Source organism: Argentina silus, assembly GCF_951799395.1.
Source record: "Argentina silus genome assembly, chromosome: 8".
NCBI lineage: Eukaryota > Metazoa > Chordata > Actinopteri > Argentiniformes > Argentinidae > Argentina > Argentina silus.
This window is the reverse complement of record NC_139662.1, coordinates 12,290,230-12,300,463: the sequence shown is the minus strand read 5'-3', so window position 1 is coordinate 12,300,463 and position 10,234 is coordinate 12,290,230. Positions and strand designations below refer to the sequence as shown.

The 10,234-nt window shown below is 44.1% G+C and overlaps 1 protein-coding gene and 1 pseudogene across 2 annotated transcripts; one reads left to right on the top strand and one right to left on the bottom strand.

Annotated features, from left to right (window-relative positions):
* Positions 1-2,347: 2,347 nt before the first annotated feature.
* On the top strand, positions 2,348-3,813 carry LOC310808939 (E3 ubiquitin-protein ligase TRIM35-like; annotated as a pseudogene). Its single transcript has 4 exons — positions 2,348-2,928; positions 3,025-3,047; positions 3,134-3,275; positions 3,344-3,813. The product of its transcript is annotated as an E3 ubiquitin-protein ligase TRIM35-like (transcript).
* A 3,425-nt stretch (positions 3,814-7,238) lies between these two features.
* Positions 7,239-10,021, bottom strand: LOC310808938 (ERBB receptor feedback inhibitor 1-like). Its single transcript, XM_083676037.1, has 2 exons — positions 9,969-10,021; positions 7,239-8,548 (listed from the first exon to the last, which is right to left on the bottom strand). Exons 1-2 carry the CDS (start codon positions 10,015-10,017, stop codon positions 7,323-7,325), a joined length of 1,275 nt encoding a protein of 424 aa, XP_083532163.1. The 5' UTR covers positions 10,018-10,021; the 3' UTR covers positions 7,239-7,322.
* Between the last annotated feature and the right edge of the window lie 213 nt (positions 10,022-10,234).

Below are 10,234 nucleotides of genomic sequence, written 5' to 3'. Positions count from 1 at the left end.
TGTGTTAGTACTACATACTCTCAGCATCAAAATCCAGCTGCGGGTAATCAATGTCACAAAGGAGCCCTACCACATATTCCTCCGTAGCCACAGCCTCCGTAGGTACCCCCCATCCGCCACCCCCGACCCCACCTCAGAGATCGGAGTGGGAGCGGGAACCGTCACAGGGAGGTCCCCAGGAGAGACACTGACATCCCATCTTCCTCTCCCCCCTCTGGCTCAACAACCTCTTCTTTCAGCCCATCCTGAATCATCCCCTGAGCCGAGCTCATCCCCGGACACTTCTAGCCTGAGGACACGAGATGGAGCCAGCCCCCCACGCCTGGGCGCTCCATCAGGAATCCACCGGTACCCACGTGACACCGCCATCCCCGCTCGTCCATAAGGGAGTCTGCCATGATTTAAGCTCCGAAGCCCCCTTCTGAAGTTCTGAGCGGCATGCTCAGGTGGAGATGCAGGTCGGGGGAGGGACAGACTTTCGACACCACGGAACAATCCCGTCCTTCCAACTACCCTCACGACATGCTACGCTGCAGACCACACCCATGTCACCGTACCTTAATTGAAACGCATTTCTTATCCTATGTCTAAATGTATGTCAGGCACTGAAATGTAAATGCATTTTGTACTGAATGCACATTTAAGTTAGAAATGTTTGGCATGAGAACCTGTAAAATGCATTATCATAGGTCTGTGTTTTAACAGAGGGGGCAGAGGTAGTGTCAATGATAAGGTGGATAGAGCTTTCTGTTCAAGATGAGTTGCTGGCTCCTTACAACTGCACCAACTCTAAACTCACTGGCTAGCTAACTGACTGTCTTGCATTACAGTTTAGCTAAAGTCAAGCAGACAAACTCATTAGTTGAACTGTTATCATAACTAACTAGCTAGCTAGCTGTGTGATTTGCTTAATGTCAGACAAAAGTCTTCATTTGAGCTGCGGTGCAAGTGTCTGCGGTCCTGTGAGTGGAATAAGATAACCGTTACCTCAACAATAGAGGAGTCCAAATCAGTGTTTAGTAATACTCTGACTTCAACTGGCTCCTTCTTGTTATTATTATTATCACTATGTGAAAGGAGTTTTTCAAATTTCTTTGCTCTGTAATGCTATTTTTGTTGTTCAAGGTTTAAGCATTTTCTGTTTTTAAGTTATTCAGTTTTGTACAGTATATCAGAAAAACCTTTCCATAAATATGTTACAGTAATGAAACCTGATCTGTTCTTCCCTTTTCTCCCTCTCTCTGATGACTCTCTCCTTTCTGCCCTCTGGATCTCAGAACTCTGTATGACATAAAAAATGCAGATGAACTGGTTGAACAGAGGCTATAATTCAAAGCCACGTTCCTTGGTTTCGTACACTGGGAGTCATATTGGATGTACCATTTAAAAACGTTTCCCAAAGCTATGAGAAACCCCCCAACCAGGGATAGAAGGAAGCTCCTTATGAGAGTCAGACTGAGACCTGTGGTAGAAGCCAGCAGAGGACCTTGGGCAGGGCCCTAGGAGGAGGTCAAACAGTAGGGTTAGAAGTAGATAGAACATTCATAATTAGTCTATAGATCAGTTAATAAAAAGCTATAACTTAATGTTGAAGTTGTGCAGTAGTTGTTTTGGTGCTGTGTAAGGCCCTTAGTGGGTAATGGTTGAAGCAGTGATGGCTCTCCTGCAGGGTTGGACAGGGCCTCCTGGTCAGGGTCAGGCAGGATCCTCGAAGGCAGGCTCTGGTCCCTGGATAGGAACCAGTGGAGGACCCAGAGCACAACAGCGTTCAATACCATAGTCCCCACCAGACTGGCTGAGAAGATGATTGGTTTAGGACTGAACATTCCCCTGTGTGCCTGGATCCTGGACTTCCTGACGGCCAGGCCACAGGTGGTCAGGGTGGGTAGACACATCTCCAGCATACTCATCCTGAGCACAGGGTCCCCCCAGGGCTGCGTCCTTAGCCCCCTCCTCTACTCCCTGTCCTTCTCTAATCTTGAATCTTGAAACTGAATGGTCAGGGAAGATCCACAACTGGATCCAGTCAAGTTTTCTTCTTTACTCCAAGCTCCACCCTTTATACACCTGATACACACCTAAAGGGTAAAGTACAGTTGGCTACAGCACTGTAAAACTATTTTCTAAGGTACAGGTGTTCGTTTAATGTTTCTTCGTTTAGTCCGAAAATAGACACAAAACAGGACTTCAACTCTATAAACAGCAAGATACAGAGCGATAGCAGGAAAAGAGAACATTCTACTGAAACTTTGACTTTTGGATGCTGTCATCCAAACTAGGGTTTAAACATGTTTAAACGTGAAAGTTAACTGCTCCCTTCAGAAGACATTTCAGAAGGAGGGAGAAAATGGCTTCCAGATCATCTCTCGCAGAGGAGTATCTCTCTTGCCCTGTGTGCTGTGACATCTTTAAAGATCCTGTCGTCCTGTCATGTAGCCACATCTTCTGTAAATCCTGTCTGCAGGAATGGTGTGAACAGAAGGAATCTCCGAATTGCCCACTTTGCAGGAAAAAGAGTTCCATGGACCTACCTCGCAGTAACCTGGTTTTGAAGAACCTGTGTGAGGCCTACTTACAGAAGAGAGGTCAGACAGCTTCACCAGGGGCTGAGGTGCTCTGTAGTCTGCACAGTGAGAAACTCAAGCTCTTCTGTCTGGAGGATAAACAGCCAGTGTGTTTGGTGTGTCAGACTTCTGAAAAACATTCAAGCACACAGAGAGGCAGATTAGGGAGGAGTTTAAGAGGCTTCACCAGCTCCTTCGAGAAGAAGAGGAATCTAGGATAACTGCATTGAGAGAAGAAGAGGAGCAGAAAAGTCAGATGATGAAGGAGAAGATTGAGGGGTTGAACAGTGACATATCATCACTTTCAGACATAATCAGAGCCATAGAGGAGGAGCTGAGAGCTGAAGACATTTCATTCCTGCAAGTCAGTCCTTCTCTTTTTAAGTTAACATGAGTTGTTGGTATCATTATAGATTGCCTGCTGAATATTAATTCAATCTGGTCTTTTTTTCCTCTGCAGAACTACAAGGCCACAGTGAAAAGGTAAGTGACCTGCCCTCCTGTCTCTCTCTTCTCTGTGGTTTTTAACCCAACAACACATCAGCACTGACTCCTGAATGCTCTTCCAGAGCCCAGTGCACACTGCCTAATCCACAGCTGGTCTCAGGAGCGCTGATAGACGTAGCCAAACACCTGGGCAACCTGCAGTTCAGAGTCTGGGAGAAGATGCAGGGGATCATTACATACAGTGAGTATCAAAGGTGCATTCAAGTGCTCCTAGGAAACTCTGAGCTTCCCACTAATATTTAGCATTAACCCTTTGGTTAATTCTGAGATAGCTCAGAGTGAGAAAATCGGAGATCTCAAAGTATCATGAGTTGCAGAGTCCGAAAAGTCGAGTTATATGTGGGTCCTGGGCTCAGAGGGCTTTAACTCAGGGACACACTACTGGGACGTTGAGGTTGGAGACAATACATCCTGGGCTCTGGGTGTGATACCAGAGTCTGTCCAAAGAAAGAAAGGGATAAGGGAAAGATACTGGGGATTATATCACTCCAGTGGTGCATACACAGTATATTCCCAAACAAGACCAGGCACTTCTCTCTCAGTGAGACAGAAACCCAAGAGAATCAGAGTGCAGCTGGACTGCGGCAGAGGAAAGCTGTCATTCTCTGACCCTGATAATAACACACACCTACACACGTTTACACACACTTTCAATGAGAAAGTCTTTCCATACCTTAGCATTTCCTGTACTCCCCACCCTCTGAAGATCTTACTAGTGAAGAACAGTGGAACAAAACTTTAACTGTATTGACATAGCTACTGCAACCTATCACAATATTACATATATTGTATATTGATTGTTCAATTCCTTTGTTTAATCAACTTACAGTGGTTTACACCGGGTACTGGGTGAGTTTCCCGATAACGATGGATCTTGAGTTTTACGAACCACTTAATTAAGGACTTAGCTAACGTAAGCTACAAAGGGTTTCGGGAAACTCACCCCAGTTCATTTTGTTTGCAATTGTGTCAGTATGAGTAGGCCTTCATTAACATTAACTTTTGTACAAGTTTTGGTGAACACGGTCAGTCACATGTCGTTCACTCAAGGAGCTGCTCACACACATTCGCTTCAAGAGAGAGTGAAACTCTCTGAAATTCTTGCTCAGTGTCAGGTCCTTTTATCTTTGAGTATTTATACTTCCTCAGCCCCATATCTCAGCTGACCTAACAACGTGGCAGGGCCAGACTGATTAGGCCTTTGATTGATGATCTATGAACAGCAGCCAATGATGAGCGCATCAAGTCTGTATCTGTATAATACATTATTCACCACGAGAGGGCATCCAAGACCAATGGAGTGTAAGGTCTGTTGAGTGACTGTTGAGATCTTTTTCTTGAAACACATTGTAAGATGTCTGTGTTTCCCAGGGTTGAGGTCAATTCCTTTTCACTTCAGGCTATTCCAGGAGTGAATTGGCATTTCCCTCAAAATAAGTGACACTTTTTGACTATCGAATGAATGAATTGAACAGAAATGGAATTGACCCCAAGCACAATTTCCCAAAAGTGAACTGACCATGGGTGAGATTCACAGAAGCTTTTTAACTTAAGTAGTACTCATATAATGTTTGCATTCTGTGTCTGATAAACTACATTTGTTGAATGAAGAACTTTGCTGGGAGGCGTGGGCCTGCATAGTCAAAGGAAATAAACTACCACTTTCACTACAATGCTTTCAGGATACTATTCCTTGACCAATGACCGAGTGCACACACATTCAAAAATGACAGTGGCTCTTAGATCTTGATACAGATTCAGCCATCACCTTGGTCAAATACATGTCCACAAAAAACATTTGAGGTATTTGAGGTGTGCTTGATTTCATTTAGAGTTTGCACTTTAGGGACTTTTCCATTGGCTCCATTGTACCAGGCTAACTAAATCAAGCACAGCTCAAGTATTTGGCCCAGGGCAGCTCAACACCAACAGTGAATGTTGTATAGCCTACTCTGTGTGTGTGTGTGTGTGTGTGTGTGTGTGTGTGTGTGTGTGTGTGTGTATATATATATATATATATATATATATATATATATATGCAATGTGCTGTGATATATGTATGGTAAAATGTCTTTCTGCCAAAGGGAAGTGATGTCCTCTTACAAATCACTGTTTCATAACACACACTATCACTTTTCAGATTAGGCTACACAGCTAGCAACAACAGGAATGATAGGACATGTGTCTTTACAAAAAACAATGATAATACCCACCATGAGAACTGGCTGTGTTTATATAATGACAAACAAACGATACACTGTGTCTTTTTTTCAGACAATGAAGTCTCTGTTCCGCTCAGTTTCATGATAACACATCCACTTTCCTGTTTCAGGTCACACTTGCTGTCGCAATGAATACTTGTTTGGGAGAAGCTGTCCTGTGACCCCACAGTTGATAGTCAGTTCATCCTCTTTCTTATGTTTTAGTGGGGGAAAGTATGAGTAGTTCACTGGTAAACGTTTCACTAGAGCTCAAACATTTGTAATGGCCATCTGTGCGTTTAAGGACCACAGGGGGACCTTCTCCGATGATGATGGCGATGATGACAATTATGATGTTGATGATGATTTAATTGGATCTGTTGTCATTCATTATTTTCCGTAGATATGAAATCATCTCCTTAAAAAGGCAAGAAAAACAAGGACATACGAGTCCCTTGGGGAGCAGTCTTATAACTGGGGCCTAACATGAGTTTTTTTTTTTCTCAGATCACAAGGTCAAAAGAACCGACTGGCCATACATACAAAACAGTTTAGTATCCACAGACGTATTGTATTTCATACTAAACGATAGTCTGACAATGAAAACAAACACTGAAAACTTTTAATAAATAAGTTATTTTATTTATTTAAATAGATTAAGAATACATAATTCAGAGTTGTCAATAAAAAAAAGCACTTACCAAAATACTGTAGATATATTACCCATAACATAATAGCGCTGTCTGCCTTTGTCATAGCCCAATCAAACAATGTCAAGTTAGAGAACAAGCCTTCATAAAAATGTCAACATACTTTGACGTAACAAGTGTATATTATTATTATCATCATCATGTAAACAAGTTTCTGAACATCAGGGTAGCACTTCCTTTTACAGGACCTTGAGTACTAACAAATAATGGTAAATACTAATAGTAATTACTTGAATTTATATAGCTAGTAATCAAGTCGAGAGAGTTGGCACTCACAAGGACTTAGAACTTAGTGCTCCTTTTTCTTGAGAGCTAGTCTGTGCTCTTAATGCTCAATTCCAAATACAGTATATGGAATTCCTTCATAAAAGGTGTTAATTTGTTTGTTTAAACTATGCCATATTTTGTCAACAAGGACTGGTAATCAAATTCCAAATCAAATTCACTCACCTCCGAATGTATTGTACTAACTTTCAGTGACCATTTAAGTACAGTTAGTAATAATATTTACCTGTTTATTACACAGCAAAAAGCACTGTATGGAAGTGTAACCAATATATCTAATATCACACAATTTCTTATCTTTTCCCTTCCTTATACAGTAACACATGAATCAACACATCAACAATCAAAAATACTGTAAGGTGAAAGCAAAAGCTAAACCTGGCCAAATTATAATTTAAATATGTTTGAAGGCAGAAAGTAAACACAAAATAATCTCTAATTTATTTCATTTAAGCCATTTTGGAGAAAAGAGAGGGTCTTTTAGCATTTGCATGGTAGAAGCCAGCTATCCTCTGTGTATGGACCTCCACTCACTGCATGGACCAGTTATATTGAGCTTTCCTCCACCGAGTAGAAAATGTGACATTATGTTTGTTATAATCGTTTTTGACCAGGCCCAACTAGACCTATTGTTATTAGTTTAACAGACATGGAATCCTTCAAATTAATCCTTCAATAGATTGGTCTTTCAAGAACAGCAAAATAATGTTAAACAAAAATAAAATTTGCATAGCAGTGATACATCAAGGGAGAAAAGCATAAGACCCGCCTATACTCATCCATCACAATATTTTCTAATGAGGTGACAGTAGAGATTTACGCCAAAACTCCCTTAAAAAGTCATGACAACCAACAGGAAGCAACAACAATCACCCTTAAATCTGGAGGTGATAAACTCTGAAGCCTCCAGCTAAGGTAACTATCATTGCAGTCATGCTGTATGGTAGGTCAAGTGAGGTAATTTTAGGAAAGTGTTTCTAGGGACTAAATAAATGAGAATGTGAAAGCGTGGGGAGCGAGAGTCAGCCTCCAAGCTTCCTGAATGCTGACACTCTTTATGTTGACTGGAGAGGGGGTTTCTGCCACTCAGATGTGCATGCGCTGCTGGAAGCCTCACAGTCCGCCTCAATGAGGAACCTCTCTAGCCTGTCCATGTAGGCCGGTCGTCGGGGTAGGAGGAAATAGTGTGTGGCACTGGCCTTCCTCCCATCCTCCATGACAGGCACGATGCAGGGGGAGGGCGGACCCAGGGAGGGACGAGCTGCCGCTGCCCTGTCACTCTGCTGCTGCCTCTGGGGGACCCTGCTGACGTACTTGGGGTTGGGGGCAAAGCTCTGGGTGGGGGGCATCACCCCGTTGACGTATATGGGGAGGGACCTGGGACTTGGGGTGCGGGGCGGGGCACTGGGAGTCAGCGGTTCCCGGGGAGGGACCGCAGGAGGCTTGTCTTCATCCGTGTCGTGGACAGACCAACGATGACAGTCTGCAGTGAAGGCCTTTGAGGGGCGTGGGGGGATGGGGGCACGGGGGGGGACCTCTGGCTTGTCCTGGGGGTAACCTCTGCAGCTGCCGTGGTGGTGGGGTTGGTGGTGGTGGTGGTGGAGGTGGCATGCCAGGCGTACGCCGGCAGGCTTGAAGGACCCTGCAGGGCCAGAGTGGGAGCGACGCAGTCTATTGCGTTGCGGACGATCAGGCTGCTTGCTGGGGACGTCCCTGACTGCAGCCGCTGCCTGCACCCCTTGCCCAAACTGGGCATGTTGCTGCTCCAGAGCTTCCCTCTTAGGCCCACCACAAGTCCTAACATTAGCATATCCACTAGCTCCAACTTTAACACTAGCTCTAGTTCGACTGCTGGTCCATCCATTAACCTCAATACTAGCCCCATCGTTAACCCGTCCGCCAGTCGCACTGCTGGCCCATCCACAAGCCCCATCACCGCTAGCCCCAGCAGGCCCCTCGTGGTAGGCATAGTTGACCTGGCCGCAGCCCCTGAAGCTGCGTCGACTGGGGGCTCCATAGCGTAGGGCGAGGGCCTTATCAGGGCAGCTCAGAGGAAGCAGGCGGCGTCTATCGTCGGTGAAGAACTCCACCTCATCATCTGCTGCGTCATCCGAGGAGTGCCCCTCCTGGTCAGGAAGAGGGGGCAGGGGCTTGGGGCACCTTTGTGGGCCTTCATACACCGACAGTCTCTGGAAGGAGGGGACCACCTGGTCACCCCTATGGGAGCGGGGCATGGACGAGTCCTGGGCACCAGAATAGAGTGGAGAGTGGGGGAACTTGCCTGTCGAAATAGACAGAATTTACGGTAACCTGTTAAAACTACTACAACAGTGCATGAAAATTTAAATGAAACACATTCGATATACAGATTGATATATAGATTGCTACCATTGAGGGTTCAAACGGAGGGAATATACAAAATTGTACAAATCATACAAAGAGCGACCATTTCAGTCACAAGGAATTGACAAGGTGCCATTATAGAGAGACCTCGAAACAAAAAAAAATCCCAAACTGACAAACTACTAACAAGACACACTGCTCTGCTCCCGTTTGTAAAACATCAGCCACAACACAGATTATTTCAGGAATCATTTTTTATCAGCAACGCAAGTGACAATCTTAAGAGCTTCCCATAACCTTCTGGGCTTCCTGAGAAACATCCTGCATGGAAACATCCGATCTACTACAGACCTCAGGAACAACCAGTGACCAGACAGTAATAGCTTCTTCTTCTTCTTCTTTTTTTTCTCTCTCTCTCTCCCTCCCTCCCTCTCTCCTCTCTCACCCCCCTCTTTCTCTCTCTCTCCCTCTCTTCCCCCCCCCCCTCTCTTCCTTCTCCCCCCCCCCCCTCTCTCTACCATCCTACCCCTCCTCCTCCTCTCTCTCCCAGCCCTCTCTCACTGGACATGCACACCAAGAAATCTCCTGCTGTCTCATGGGTCACTTGTTTCTTGTCTCCTCACTTGTCATCTACAAAATTCCCTGTGTGCATCTACATAGATGGTTAATGTATGCATTAATGTATCGATTATTATTATTATTATTGTACATTCTAAGTATAACTATGATATGATAAAACAATTATGTACTAAACCACACAATTATAACAGTATAATTCATAAAACGTCATATGTAGCTTGGCTATTGGGTAAGAACTGTTTCCGGCAGAGTTGTCGCTCTGCTCTGCCATCCAGAACACGATTTCAATTCGGTTTTGTCGCGTCGCACTGTAGTGTCGCCGGGGGCCCGAGTCGCACTGTTTCGCCAAGTGTCGCTGACTTTCATTGGAAATAATTAATTTCCAGCCGCTCTGTCGCTAACTCTGACGTGAATAGTCCTACAAAGTATAGACCGGCCCCTCATACTCAGTGCTCAATTCAACAATACCCACATTGCAGCATTTAAATACCTCACTAACCTCTAAATAGACCCTAACGGCCTTAAATATTGTAAAAAAAAAAAAAAAAAAAAACAGACTCCAGGTAGACTCTGATTTTGATTCCTGGTCTAGGACTCTATATCGATGGGCTCCATTGGAAGCTTCCAGTATCCATGATAAGACAACCACGTCAACGTGAAGAAGTTTGTAAACAACAAACATACAACAAAGAACATAACCATACCGGGTCTCATTAAATTCAGCCCTTCCGACGCAGACGCAGAAAACATTGCAGAAAATCCATGTAATTCACACTTACTCTCAAATCCCTCCGATACTTGTTGATGCTCTCTGTGGTTGTGTTCCATGATGTCAGTATCTAGGCCAAAGAACACGCTGCAAAACAGAAGATGACTTTATACTATACCTCTTTTTAATTAACTTCTCTAGTTTCAGATATCCAAACAAAAACAATAAATCAGCACAGTCACATTGCATTGGCAAATAGAACATTACAAATAAAAACTATATTTAACAAACCAACAAAGACAAAGCAGTGACATAAAGGAAGAAGACAACTTGAAT

Coding starts and splice junctions, on each gene's coding strand:
- LOC310808938 (XM_083676037.1), bottom strand. CDS start 10,017: ATGGAACACAACCACAGAGAGCATCAACAAGTATCGGAGGGATTTGAG. Junction 8,549..9,968: donor AGTATCGGAGGGATTTGAGA/GTAAGTGTGAAT, acceptor CTATTTCGACAG/GCAAGTTCCCCCACTCTCCA.